Below are 14,512 nucleotides of genomic sequence, written 5' to 3' on the forward strand. Positions count from 1 at the left end.
TTATCATTATAATATCCTCTTCTATTGCTATCGAGTCGAAAACGGTTCGCCCGCGGGCGGAAAATAAACGAGGGCTGCGCGGATCTCGAATTCTATCTAATTAGGCTCTTACATGACCTTAGGCAGTGTTCGTTTCAAGGCGAGGTACCGAGTCGTCTCCCGGGCCGCTGTTGACGCTATTCGCGAGGTGCTACAGGGATCGAAAGTAAGCAACACAAAAGTGTGGGTAACTGAAGAAAAGGTCAAGTTTTACTTTCGTAGAAACAAGCGTGAATTCTTCATAAGAATATACATGAAAATCAAGAAAAAAGCAAAGTACTATTTGTACTCAGATTCAAGTTAAACATAGTATTTTCAAGTTCTGAAAATGTATGAACTTTTTCCCTAGTACAAATCAAACGCCGCAAGTGTGCGGAACACCGTCAACAGGGGCCCGGTCGGCATCAACCTTTCACGAATATCACCTGAAAAATCTATAAATTCGCAGCGTCTAACCTTTACTAATTTTAATATACAAAATTTGTAATGAGTCGTAAAAAAAGTGAATATTGGTGTTATCTCGTCGCCGCCTACAATATAGTCTCTAGCGCGCGGCGGGGGTCGGCCGGCGGCTGCTCTTTGGACGTGCGGGGCACCGCTCTCTCTGGTAAATATAATAAAATACTAATATCTCGTCGCCTCAATTCAATAAATATTCAATCGCTCGTTTAAATAAATAATATATCTCGTTAAAACTCCATTTCGGGCCGGATTAATCAGGTCGCGACCCGGCCGGCCGGCTCCCCCGCCGGGGCTCGTAATATTTACAGATACATACAAAAATATTTTATAAATCATAGACACGATGGCACTCGGTTGCAGGGTAGAAACGAACAGACGCCGGCCGGGGCCGGGGGTGAATACTACGAATCTTTGGCTTGATCGGCGCCGGCGGTCGGCGCGGCGCCGGCGGCGGGCGGGCGCCGCGCCAAGGCGCCGGTTCCGGGAATTTTCAGTCTAAAACACTGGGTTCACAAGAGTATGGTGCGAGTACCTATTTTATACGTTTTACTATTCCTTTTTAGGAAGCTAATTAATTATGTTCGTCAAATCCTCGGTACTAGCGCCATCTATTGATATTAAGTTTATTCAAACATAAGCGGTCGTCAGCTGTCGCAAGAACAGATAGAAAGAAGTTTGCAACTCCGCCTACATGTGAATAAGGATGAAACGAAAGTCCGCTAAGTCAAAGTGTACTTCGCGACTACTAAAATACTATTCTCATTAAAGTAACGGTTCACGCGTTCGGATTCCAACCAAAGTGAACTCGGACCACGTTCCGGTCAAGTTTAAGTTGACGAAGTTTCAATTCGGAAGCTTCGGCGAAGCGGACCGTCAGTTTCACCGCGGTAGAGTCTGAAAATTCCCTTCTCGTGGGGCGGCGGGCTACTGCAGGCGCGCGAGCTGCTTGGGCAGCGCGGCCACCACGCGCACGCGGTCGCTGAACTGCGGCGGCGGCGCCAGCAGCGGCGCCGGCTGCGGCTCCGGCGGGCCCGGCTCCTCCGGCGGCGGCGGCAGCGCGGCCAGCAGCCCGGCGCCGCGCCGCCCGCGCCCCGGCGCCTTGTCCACGTCCACGCCCAGCCGCTCCGCCGCCGAGCGACCGCGGCCGGCGCCGGCGCCTCTCACCAGCGCCGCGGCCGCGCGCTTGCGCGTCAGCGAGTTGTGCCGCTGCATCGGCGGCGGCGGCGGCGCCAGGCTCTCGCTGGACGAGTGCACGGGCTCGGTGCTGATGACGTCGTTGCACGACTTGACGGTGACGGAGGCGCAGAAGGAGACCTTGTCGCGGCGCGGCGCGGCGCCGGCGGGCCGCGCGTGCGCCTCCTGGTCGGACGACACGCCGGACGACGAGTTGTCGGCGTCGTCGCGCTCGGCGCCGAGCTCGTCGCCGCAGGAGCGCGACGACTTCAGCCGCGTGCGGATCTTCTGGATCTCGTCGACGGAGAACGAGTGCTGCATCGAGCTGGAGCCCGAACTGCTTCCGCTGTGGACCGAAAATACTTTCGTTTGACGCGGTTTTTAAATACATCAGTTACGGTGCGGTTCGCTCATGATAAATGCAATGTTGCTGCAGGTATATCCCTTCGCCTCGTTCTTAATTATCTACTGGCTGAGCAGTTTAGAAACAAATCGTTATTCAGAAAAATGAGATAACCATGATACAACAAAAGTATAATGAATTTTGGTTAGGTTTAGGTTCCAATATACTTATTTGAATCTTATTTCGTCGTAGCATAGTTAATAGTTCGATTAAATTGCCAATGAGGGTTTTTGCGATTGGAAAATCCGCCAGATGGCAATACGTAGACGCGAGGTCCAAATGCTGCATGATTGGTTATTTTTGACATGACATTGACAGATATGTCAAAATGCACCAATTACGCAGCATTTGGACCTCGTATTGCCATCTGGCGGATTTTTCAATCGCGAAAACCCTCATTACGCCAGATTTCAATGAGACGCGCTAAAGGCAAAGATATACCGCAGTGGTGAACGTGTATGATGTTTTATGTCTCGTCTGCGCGTTTAATTCCAACGCGTACCGTTTGGTTAGAAGGTGCAAGTATCTTCGAATAATGACAAAATAAACGATTTATTTGTTCAAAAATCTTGAAATACACGAATCATAATTAGACAAGTTGTTATAAAAGAAACACAAAAAATATTGTAATTAGGACAAGGACAAAATAGCGTCGTAATGTAACAAAATGTGTGATGAATACAGCAGTCTAGTGCCTTTTGCATGAGGACGATCACGGTTATTGACAGGAACGACAAATGAGTGACTCTCCTCGATGGTCGGACGCGGACACCCAGCCCCATAGACAAACATGAAAACGGTACAAGAATGGACGGTACCTCAGGCGTTGTGGGTTGTGTAATGGAAAACTAAACGTAATTAATTTCGCCATCATTTTCATAGATTGTAGCGTATTCATAGATGGTTGCGTACATTGGTATCCTGAAAAATCCAATTATTGGTTTTACAAGTTGCCCCCGAGTTTCTCCACTTCCCAGACTTCTCTCCACCGCCATGACACACAGAGTACAGACTTCAAAGCAGGTCTACAATAAGGAACCCTTCGTCAACATTTAAACATAAACCTATGATGGTTGATGTCATCATTATTTACCGGTCCAGGTCATTTCAGATAGCTTTGCAGAAGTAAAGTAGAAGAATCTGAACTGGTGTTGCAAATGGTTTTGACTTGGTGACTTCACAGTTTGGGTTGCGTAGCCACCACCGTGAAGTGCCTTTTGACACACAAAATAGACATCAATATCTCCTGGGTTTTATTTTATCTGTAAGTTTTTTATTTCTTTCTTTATATTGCGATTGCGAACTAAAGGGATATTTTAAGGTGTCATTGGATCTTCTTCATCACTAAAAACGTAAGATTGTTCACGTCCACTAAGTAAACCCTTAATAGTGGGAAAGCAAGTCTAAGTCATTGTTTTTGGACTTAAGGGAATACAGTTCAAAATATTGTGGTAACCAATTTATTCCCATTTTTGTGAACTGCCTTTAACTGGTATAGAGAAAAATATTTAAACCTTCTGTTATCTCATTAAAGATCAAAATTTGGTGGCATCGATTCTGCCACCACCAGGTAAGAGTTTAAAACAATAGCAATAACAAACCTGGCGTTGCTGTTGGCGCTGGTTTCCGCGGGCGGTGGCGGCTCGCTTTTGGGCTTCGGCTCTTCTTCGTCCGACTCCGACATGCTGTAGTCCGGCTCTGGGATAGGAGGCGCTGGCGTCGAGTTCTGGAAGGATTGAAGAATGGGTTGATGAAGGTTTTTAGGAGTGGTTAGTGTTGTGAAGGTGTCTGAAGTCTGCTTGGATTTGGAAGATTTGACATGTGTTTTGTTCCTACACGGCGTCAATACTTGGTATCAGCGTAACCAAATCTTAACTAAAGTTACTTCTGCTGTACCTATTCCTAAACTACATCTGTCCTACTCAGTTAATATCCCTGGTTTGGTAGATTTTGGAATTGTCGAATTGGATTGGTTTCTGGAAAACATTGCTGTTCTCAGGTACAATCGAATGTATGATAGATAAATGTCGAGAATTAAGCTGACATGCGCTGCGCAGAGCAGAAAGTAGAATCAAGCAAACAAGATCAGTTATTAAGGCAAATATGTCGCTTTCATTCGTAAATCTTAGAGAGCCTTCACATTGGGTCGCAAGTTGTACGGTAGCAACGCGTCTGTCAGACAGATTCCATTTACAAATCACCGGTTATCGTTATTGTTACGGTTAAAGTTAGGTGGTGCAACTCAGCCTGTGAGTCGCGCGACAATCGCCCTGTTAAAGTCGCCTAAATGTGAAGGCGCTCTAAAGCTTTTGTGTTGGGACAAATGATGTGTCGCTTTACATTAAGCCTGCGTGGCTACTCCCCAACCCCATCTACCCATTTCCCCTCCTCTTAGTACCTGTCTGAGCAGCGGCGCGTGCGCGTTGAAGGGCTGGGCGTAGTGCGCGGGCTCGTCGGCCGACGCCGCGCGCGCCGGGCCCGCCCACGAGCGGAGCGCGCCCAACCGCACCTGGCGAGTAGGTAGATACAGCTGTAGATAGTAAGCGCGTGCATAGCTCATTCAAAGGAGGAAGAATAGATTTGAAGAGATTATGAATCATTCAATGAACGGGGGAAGTAAGATTCATTCAAAAGGTCAGAGACGTGTGGATGTTGATCTGATTTTCATTCCTATTGTTTTAACATGCCGACGACGCCCAAAGGGGAGCCAAGTTTAGCGTCGCGGCGGCGGCGGTACCCGTGCTGGGCCTACAGAGGAGCGGGGCCTCAAACCTCGTGGGATTCTCTACTAGCGTGACACAGGGCTTACCAGTGGCTTAACACCACGTGTGCACCTCGCGCATCCGGCTCCCTTCAAAGCGCGCGGGTGTCCGCGCGCACTCTGGTACTCACTTCGCTGAGAGCTCCCTCCCCCCGGAGGATGCCCCCTTTGACACTCGCGCTGGGTCTAAGACAAAGGCTACACCTCACCTCGCTATCGCTCCGCCCGGGCGCGCGGTAGGCCAGAGCGGGCGGCGGGCGGTGCGGCGGCGCGGCGTACAGCTTGGCGGCATCCGCCGGCCGGAACGTGGGGCGGCGGCACTCATGCTGGGCCTACAGAGGAGTGGGGCCTACCCACTAAAACCTAATGGTATCCTCTACTAGCGGGATATGAGGTGCACCTCGCGCATCTGCCGCAACCGGCTCCCTTCAAAGCACGCGGGTGTCCGCGCTCGCTCTGAGACTCACTTCGCTCCCTGTGAGCTGGCTGCCTTTGACCTAAGACAAAGGCTACATCTCACCTCGCTATCGCTGCGGCCCGGCGCTCGATAAGCCAGCGCGGGCGGCGGGCGGTGCGGCGGCGCGGCGTACAGCTTGGCGGCGTCCGCCGGCCGGAACGTGAATGCTTTAATCACACAGAGGAGCGGGACCTACCCACTTAAACCTAATGGCATCCTCTACTAGCGCGATATGAGGTGCACACAGGGCTTAACACCACGTGTGCACCTCACGCATCTGCCGCAACCGGCTCCCTTCAAAGCGCGCGTTCTGTCACAGAATAAGTAATAGTACCATGGTTCTGGGACTCACTTCGCTGAAGGGCCTCCTCCCCCCGGAGGTGAGCTTACTACCTTTGAGACTGCTGGTGCTGGGCCTAAGAAAAACGCATCGCCTCACCTCGCTATCGCTGCGGCCCGGCGCGCGATAAGTCAGCGTGGGCGGCGGGCGGTGCGGCGGCGCGGCGTACAGCTTGGCGGCGTCCTCTGGGCCTACAGAGGAGCGGGGCCTACCCGCTCAAACCTCATGGGATTCTCTACTAGCGCGACACGGGGCTTACTTGTGGCTTAACACCACGTGTACACCTCGCGCATCTGCCGCAACCGGCTCCCTTCAAAGCACGCGGGTGTCCGCGCTCGCTCTGGGACTCACTTCGCTCCCTGTGAGCTGGCTGCCTTTGACCTAAGACAAAGGCTACACCTCACCTTGCTATCGCTCCGCCCGGGTGCGCGGTACGCCAGCGCGGGCGGCGGGCGGTGCGGCGGCGCGGCGTACAGCTTGGCGGCGGGTGTGCCGGTGGCGGCATTCGCGCTTGGTCTACAGAGGAGCGAGGCCTTCCCACTTAAACCTCATGGGATTCTCTACTAGCGCGACACAGGGCTTACCAGTGGCTTAACACCACGTGTGCACCTCGCGCATCTGCCGCAATAGGCTCCCTTCAAAGCGCGCGGGTGTCCGCGCGCGCTCTGGGAGTCACTTCGCTCCCTGTGAGCTTGCTGCCTTTGATCTAAGACAAAGGCACAGAGGAGCGGGACCTACCCACTTAAACCTAATGGCATCCTCTACTAGCGCGATATGAGGTGTACACAGGGCTTACCAGTCGCCTAACACCATATTGTGTGCAACATGCGCATCTGCTGCAACCGGCTCCCTTCAAAGCGCGCGGGTGTCTGCTGCCTTTGAGACTCGCGCTGAGCCTAAGAGTCTTCTAAGAGTAGGCGCACACCGTTGATTTTTAGTTGGCCGATAGTTGTGCCCGATTTTAATTTGTATGAAGAATCGGCCAAATCAAATCGGCGTAGTGTCCGCACTCCCATACATGCCCATACTGAACAACTGCCCGACTAAACTATCGGCCGACGAAAAATCAACGGTGTGCGCCTACTCTAAGACAAACGCAACGTCTCACCTCGCTATCGCTCCGCCCGGGTGCGCGGTACGCCAGCGCGGGCGGCGGGCGGTGCGGCGGCGCGGCGTACAGCTTGACGGCGGGTGTGCCGGCGGCGGCACTCGCGCTTGACCTACAGAGGAGCGGGGCCTACCCACTAAAACCTCATGGGATCCTCCACTAGCGCAATATGAGGTACAGGGCTTACCAGTGGCGGGACAACAGCACGGGATTAATACCACGTGTGCACCTCGCGCATCAGCCGCAACCGGCTCCCTTCCAAGCGTGCTCTGGGATTCAATTCGGTGAGGCCCCTCCCCCCAGAGGAAGCCCCCTGTGAGCTTGCTGCTTTTGAGTCTCTCGCTGCCTAAGGCCATGTCCAGATGACGCGTTTTTATTCGCGCGTTTTGAATCGCGCGATTGAGATTCTTAGACGAAACGCGCTGCATGTGAATAGAATGTATGAACCTCTAGTAAGTACCTCACTATCGGGCGATTCGAAACTCGCGAGTAAAAACGCGTCATCTGGACAGGCTCTAAGACAAAGGCTGCACCTCACCTCGCTATCGCTCCGCCCGGGTGCGCGGTAGGCCAGCGCGGGCGGCGGGCGGTGCGGCGGCGCGGCGTACAGCTTGGCGGTGTCCGCCGGCCGGAACGTAATGCGCGCGCGCCCGGCGGCAGCACTCGTGCGGGGCCTACCCACTAAAGCTTCATGGGATTCTCTACTAGCGCGACACAGGGCTTACCAGTGGCTTAACACCACGTGTGCACCTCGCGTATCCGGCTCCCTTCAAAGCGCGCGTTCTGTCACAGAATAAGTAATAGTACCATGGTTCTGGGACTCACTTCGCTGAAGGGCCTCCTCCCCCCGGAGGTGAGCTTGCTGCCTTTGAGTCTCACGCTGGGTCTAAGACAAACGCAACACCTCACCTCGCTATCGCTCCGCCCGGGCGCGCGGTACGCCAGCGCGGGCGGCGGGCGGTGCGGCGGCGCGGCGTACAGCTTAGCGGCGTCGGCCGGCCGGAACGTGGAGGCTTTAATCACACAGAGGAGCGGGACCTACCCACTTGAACCTAATGGCATCCTCTACTAGCGCGATATGAGGTGTACACAGGGCTTACCAGTCGCCTAACACCATATTGTGTGCACCTTGCGCATCTGCTGCAACCGGCTCCCTTCAAAGCGCGCGGGTGTCTGCTGCCTTTGAGTCTCGCGCTGGGCCTAATGGTGGGTCCAGACTGGGCGCACGGGTTCGCGCGGCAAACTCAACATCCTGCTCACTCAAGAGCAGGGTGAGCAGGATGACCAGCGTGCCGCGCGAGCCCGTGCACCCAGTCTGGACGCACCATAAGACAAATACAAGCTTCTCCTCACCTCGCTATCGCTGCGGCCGGGCGCGCGGTACGCCAGCGCGGGCGGCGGGCGGTGCGGCGGCGCGGCGTACAGCTTGGCGGCGGGTGTGCCGGTGGCGGCATTCGCGCTTGGTCTACAGAGGAGCGAGGCCTACCCACTAAAACCTCATGGAATCCTCTACTAGCGCGATATGACCGAGGTGCACACAGGGCTTAACACCACGTGTGCACCTCACGCATCTGCCGCATCCGGCTCCCTTCAAAGCGCGCGCTCTAGGACTGACTTCGCTGAGGGTCCCCTCCCCCTGGAGGATGCCCCCTGTGAGCTTGCTGCCTTTGAGACTCGCGCTGGGCCTAAGAAAAACGCAACACCTCATCTCGCTATCACTGCGTCCCGGCGCGCGATAAGCCAGCGCGGGCGGCGGGCGGTGCGGCGGCGCGGCGTACAGCTTGGCGGCGTCCGCTGGCCGGAACGTGAATGCTTTAATCACACAGAGGAGCGGGACCTACCCACTTAAACCTAATGGCATCCTCTACTAGCGCGACATGAGGTGTACACAGGGCTTACCAGTGGCGGGACAACACCACGGGATTAATACCACGTGTGCACCCTTCAAAGCGCGCGCTCTGGGACTCACTTCGCTGACCCCGGAGGATGCCCCTTGTGAGCTTGCTGCCTTTGAGACTCGCGCTGGGCCTAAGAGTCTTCTAAGACAAAGGCTACACCTCACCTCGCTATCGCTCCGCCCGGGCGCGCGGTACGCCAGCGCGGGCGGCGGGCGGTGCGGCGGCGCGGCGTACAGCTTGGCGGCATCCGCCGGGCCTACAGAGGAGCGGGACCTACCCACTAAAACCTAATGGCATCCTCTACTAGCGCGATATGAGGTGCACACAGGGCTTCATCATCTCAGCCATCGGACGTCCACTGCTGAACATAGGTCTCTCCCAATGCTTTCCAGTCCAGCGCCTTCCTGCTACCTTTATGATGTCGTCGGTCCACCTTGTGGGTGAGCGTCCCACGCTGCATTTTCCGGTACGCGGCCTCCACTCCAGAACCTTGCTGCCCCATCGGCCGCCAGTTCTGCGTACTATGTGCCCTGCCCATTGCCACTTCAGCTTGCTAATTCGTCGGGCTATGTCAGCGACTTTAGTTCGTTTACGGATCTCCTCATTTCTGATTCGATCTCGTAAAGAAGGGTTTACCAGTGGCTTAACACCACGTGTACACATCGCGCATCTGCCGCAACCGGCTCCCTTCAAAGCGCGCGGGTGTCTGCTGCCTTTGAGACTCGCGCTGGGCCTAATGGTGGGTCCAGACTGGGCGCACGGGCTCGCGCGGCAAACTCAACATCCTGCTCACTCAAGAGCAGGGTGAGCAGGATGACCAGCGTGCCGCGCGAGCCCGTGCACCCAATCTGGACGCATCATAAGACAAATACAAGCGTCTCCTCACCTCGCTATCGCTCCGCCCGGGCGCGCGGTACGCCAGCGCGGGCGGCGGGCGGTGCGGCGGCGCGGCGTACAGCTTGGCGGCGTCCGCCAGGCCTACAGAGGAGCGGGACCTACTGCCGCAACCGGCTCCCTTCAAAGCGCGCGTTCTGTCACAGAATAAGTAATAGTACCATGGTTCTGGGACTCACTTCGCTGAAGGGCCTCCTCCCCCCGGAGGTGAGCTTACTACCTTTGAGACTGCTGGTGCTGGGCCTAAGAAAAACGCATCGCCTCACCTCGCTATCGCTCCGCCCCGGCGCGCGGTACGCCAGCGCGGGCGGCGGGCGGTGCGGCGGCGCGGCGTACAGCTTGGCGGCATCCGCCGGCCGGAACGTGGAGCGGCGGCACTCGTGCGGGGCCTACCCACTAAAACCTCACGGAATCCTCTACTAGCGCGATATGACCGAGGTGCACACAGGGCTTAACACCACGTGTGCACCTCGCGCATCTGCCGCAACCGGCTCCCTTCAAAGCGCGCGCTCTAGGACTGACTTCGCTGAGGGCCCCCTCGCTCCGTAGGATGCCCCCTGTGAGTTTGCTGCCTTTGAGACTCGCGCTGGGCCTAAGACAAAGGCTACACCTCACCTCGCTATCGCTCCGCCCGGGCGCGCGGTAGGCCAGCGCGGGCGGCGGGCGGTGCGGCGGCGCGGCGTACAGCTTGGCGGCATCCGCCGGCCGGAACGTGGACGCGCGCGCGCCCGGCGGCGGCGGCGGCGGGTGCGCCGGCGGCGGCACTCGCGCTGGGCCTGGAATGGAGAAGGAACATGTGAGATAGTGTTGCTATTACAAAAAATAATTGTAAAGTGTTGCATATTGGTTCGTAGACCGCCTTCATACATACATGTAATACGATGCGTGGCTGCGCCCACAATCTTACGTCTCAATAATAAATCAGTGCGTTGACAGCAGTCTTGTGTTTCACTCGCGTCCTCTGTGATCCTATACTTACCATAAAGAAAGCTGGATTTTATTATAGACAGAAAAAGTTTTACAAGGCAAAGAAAAGCTACGAAAACCCGAGGACAGTGATCGGGATAGCAAACCGCAACTGCAGATTATGTTATCGTGACTGGATCGTGGCCACGGATCTTGACCGCAGCGAAATTGCGTACCGCCTCTGTCTCAAAGAACATGCAACGAGAACGCAGTAAAAGTTCTAACTGAAAAGATCTGGGAAGATTTACTTCTATAGTGTCCTACACTGAACTTTCTCACCCGTGACATTGACAGGGGGGCGCCACCATCAATACCGGATCACTGGTTCCGATTTTTGGGTACCCTTTGGAAAACATTGAAGTATCATTTCCAGGAGCACTGCCATCAATGCCGGATTACTAGTTCTGATCTCTGCCATTTGACGATTCAAAATCGTTCAACTTTATTCTTTTTTTGTCACCTGTCATCCGCTTTGCATTGGAGGGAGTTGAACCTTAACTTCGAACATCTGTTCTTCTGATTAATTTCGAAGTTTTGTTACGTGAATAAGGCTACTGGTCGGGCGTGGAGTGGAAGTCGCGCCGCAGCGTGCCGCCCGCGCCCGCTGTGCGTCCGCTTGCCCACGCGTGGGACCTACCGTGCACGTCCTCGCTGGAGCGCGTGCGCGGCGGGTGGTGCGCGTGCGCCGCGGCCAGGTCGGGCGTGGAGTGGAAGTCGCGCCGCAGCGTGCCGCCCGCGCCCGCTGTGCGTCCGCTTGCCCACGCGTGGGACCTACCGTGCACGTCCTCGCTGGAGCGCGTGCGCGGCGGGTGGTGCGCGTGCGCCGCGGCCAGGTCGGGCGTGGAGTGGAAGTCGCGCCGCAGCGTGCCGCCCGCGCCCGCTGTGCGTCCGCTTGCCCACGCGTGGGACCTACCGTGCACGTCCTCGCTGGAGCGCGTGCGCGGCGGGTGGTGCGCGTGCGCCGCGGCCAGGTCGGGCGTGGAGTGGAAGTCGCGCCGCAGCGTGCCGCCCGCGCCCGCTGTGCGTCCGCTTGCCCACGCGTGGGACCTACCGTGCACGTCCTCGCTGGAGCGCGTGCGCGGCGGGTGGTGCGCGTGCGCCGCGGCCAGGTCGGGCGTGGAGTGGAAGTCGCGCCGCAGCGTGCCGCCCGCGCCCGCGCCCGCTCCCGCTGTACTGTTCGCCTTGCCCCACGCCTGGGAAATACAAAATAACAACTTGACCCTCAAGTAAGAGCTGAACAAAGAAAATTATAGCTGTTAGTGCCCCGAGCACTAGCCAGGTCGCTGCGGCCAACTATTTCTTCCGCGGTGTATGTAAGTGCGCGCACTACGCAGCCTAACCACGCGGCCTTTCATTATACATTACATAATTAATTTGTTAGCCGCAGCGACCTGTCCGCGCGCCCTGGCCGTCTAATGCGTGGGGACACTTATTATTTTCATTTACCGAAAAAGAGAGGATGTTATTTTGACGTATGTATCTGCGTAGCTAATAATGTAAAACTGCAAGGCACAGACTAAAAAAAATATGCAGGAATAAAGACTTATGACGCCTTTGAGAGCATGCAGTTTTAACGAGATCCGACGAAGACAACAAGTCTTGATTCTGCCCTTTTTTCATGGGGGTTTTGCACCTGTTATAAATTGAAACACAACCTCGCAATATTTCTATGGAATCACATAATAATGAACGAATGTCACACAGTCACAAACTAACCTTGCCTCTCGAGCGCTTCATCTCAGCCACGGAGGCGTACACCCGTCCGGACCCGTTGCCCCGAGCAGGCGAGTACGGCGGTGAATTGGACCCGCCCTGGAATGCTGACCGCGTCATCATTGCGTTGTTGCCGCCGCTGGAAACAATATTTCATTATCGGGACACTTATCTAGCATTGACCTTTTCTAATTTATTAGATTTGACCTTCAATGCATACGTGTTGAAAAATTCTACTTGATGAAAACCCTAAGAGTGATCGGAAAAGTTAGTAAAAACATAAGTTTGATAAAATTCGTATACATACACACCGATTGGCACTGGTATCTGAGAGGAAATCATCTGTATCTTCAAAACATTGACAATAAAGTTTCTGATAACGCCTTTAGAATTGGAAAAGCTGATTAAAGAGATTGAAAGTGTATATCGACGACATGCTACTCACAGGTCAGGAGCAGCATCAGCTTGTCTTTGGAAGAGCTCTTCTAACTCGGCGGCGGTGATGCGGCCTGACGCGGGCCTTTGCCGTATCGATGCCGTTCTGGGGGCCACGGGCGTGCCCGACATTGGAGTCCCACCTAGAATGGAAAGAGGTTATAAAGTGAAGCTATTCTTCGAGGATATGAAGTTTTGCTGCTAAGGAAGGACTTCAATGAACTCTTTGATTGAAGACACAGTTCCAGTGCTAAGAGAATTATAAAAAGAAGAATATCAAGTTACTCACTATTACTACTACCACCATGCAGCTGAACCGATTCAGCTGATGACGATTTGCCAGCCACGCTTAAAGGTTCGCAACTTTCCTCTTTTTCGCCGCCATTTTCTGTAAGATAGAATGCTTCAGTTAGTTAAAAAATTTAAAATCTCTTTTTTTTCTCAGTGTACCTATGTTGTGAAAACATTGATTAATTTTATGTCAGACTTGATTAGCTGTTAGTCAAATGTATAGAAATTTAATCCGTTGTTGTGCAAAGTTGGTTATAATCTAAAATTCATGATTTTTTCATCGAGTACAAAAATGAGTAAATTAATCAAAACTTTGCGATTTACCTAGTCCAGCGACCATAGACTTCGCCCTCGCTCTGCCGACGCTCAGCGTGGTGCGCGGATCGCGTCTCGGCGGCGCGGGCGCAGGGCTCCTCCCTGTAACAGCCGACTCTCCTACAGACTGCCCTAGCTTGTGCTACTATGCGGAAGGCGAGTGGAAGCGTGCTGTGTGCGTACCCACTATTTATACGCGTCAAAATCACGCCTCAAACCCCTGATTTCTGAATTGACTTTTTGCGTGCTCATCCTCATGAACTTAATATGAACATTTTTTTTTCAGTTCATACATAAGTAGTAAATGAACACGTTCAAGCTAGAAATCTCAATACAGAAATCGCGTCAATGTCTTTTGATTTCAAGGATGATTTCGATACGTGTCAAATAGGAGGATCATCAGGTGTATGTTATGATGATTCAGTCATTCAATCGCAGGATATTACAATAGTAAGGGCACCCGGCCAGATTGACTTGACTTTTCTCTCTTATTCTTACCAGCACCAAGTTTGAAAGATTAAGGGAAAAGTTGAAGTCTGGTGATTATTCGATGAGTCTGAAGATCTCTGAATACACTAGTTGATTTCTCTAATTTGTAATATCATGACGAATGAAAACATGCGTAATGAAAGGTGGTAATATGAAGGTGAAGAATGACTACCACTTTTGCCCAGAAAATGCTACAGTATACAGGTTATAGTGCTAATAATGGACTTTTCTGTACATCCCATTGTTAGTTTTTTGATGACGTGTATGTAGGTATTAGGGTTTCTTCGGTACATCTGCAGTGCTTCAAAATTTACAGTTACCATTACCAATGTGAGCGTGTTAGGCAATGTTATTACTTAGAGTTATTTTTGTTAGAAAACTATTTCTCTAGCGAAGCTGTAAATTACAAATTACAAAATGTGGTTATTCTAAATCTAAAAAGCTGGATAATTCCACGAGACACCACACTCGTCTCAGCCAAACCCACAAATCACAACAAACTATCTCGCAAAGCTGGAAGTTGGCCTTGGTTAGGCGACTGCAGAAGCTGTAGTGTCGCTAAAGCCATAAGAGTGGCATGTTTTACTATCACTCCTCAGATTTGGCAAACAAACTCACAAAACGTGTCTAGCGAAGCCGAAGATTACTGACAGATTCGTCAAGCTGTTTTGGCGTTTAACGAATTTTGTCCGAAAAATAACCGGCCAATGTTTTTTACCTGAACTGTTATATCTATCTATGTAAGTATTTATCACTTTATTAGGCGAT

The 14,512-nt window shown here is 53.3% G+C and overlaps 1 protein-coding gene across 1 annotated transcript in view; it reads right to left on the minus strand.

The window, feature by feature from the left end:
- Nucleotides 1-1,425: 1,425 nt before the first annotated feature.
- Nucleotides 1,426-14,512, minus strand: part of LOC135073507 (SH3 and multiple ankyrin repeat domains protein 1) — a 163,865-nt gene continuing 150,778 nt past the window's right edge. The window contains exons 15-30 of the mRNA XM_063967692.1: nucleotides 13,265-13,357; nucleotides 12,939-13,037; nucleotides 12,660-12,792; nucleotides 12,218-12,353; nucleotides 11,057-11,694; nucleotides 10,678-10,682; nucleotides 10,151-10,311; nucleotides 9,802-9,912; nucleotides 9,528-9,656; nucleotides 8,799-8,928; nucleotides 8,306-8,537; nucleotides 8,097-8,208; nucleotides 7,653-7,781; nucleotides 4,476-4,586; nucleotides 3,679-3,803; nucleotides 1,426-2,020 (exon numbers count right to left, since the gene is read on the minus strand). Coding sequence (XP_063823762.1) covers nucleotides 1,426-2,020; nucleotides 3,679-3,803; nucleotides 4,476-4,586; nucleotides 7,653-7,781; nucleotides 8,097-8,208; nucleotides 8,306-8,537; nucleotides 8,799-8,928; nucleotides 9,528-9,656; nucleotides 9,802-9,912; nucleotides 10,151-10,311; nucleotides 10,678-10,682; nucleotides 11,057-11,694; nucleotides 12,218-12,353; nucleotides 12,660-12,792; nucleotides 12,939-13,037; nucleotides 13,265-13,357 — 2,939 coding nt within the window. The remainder of the gene's footprint in view (nucleotides 2,021-3,678; nucleotides 3,804-4,475; nucleotides 4,587-7,652; nucleotides 7,782-8,096; nucleotides 8,209-8,305; nucleotides 8,538-8,798; nucleotides 8,929-9,527; nucleotides 9,657-9,801; nucleotides 9,913-10,150; nucleotides 10,312-10,677; nucleotides 10,683-11,056; nucleotides 11,695-12,217; nucleotides 12,354-12,659; nucleotides 12,793-12,938; nucleotides 13,038-13,264; nucleotides 13,358-14,512) is intronic.

This window comes from Ostrinia nubilalis, chromosome 7 (assembly GCF_963855985.1).
Source record: "Ostrinia nubilalis chromosome 7, ilOstNubi1.1, whole genome shotgun sequence".
NCBI classification, from domain to species: Eukaryota; Metazoa; Arthropoda; class Insecta; order Lepidoptera; family Crambidae; genus Ostrinia; species Ostrinia nubilalis.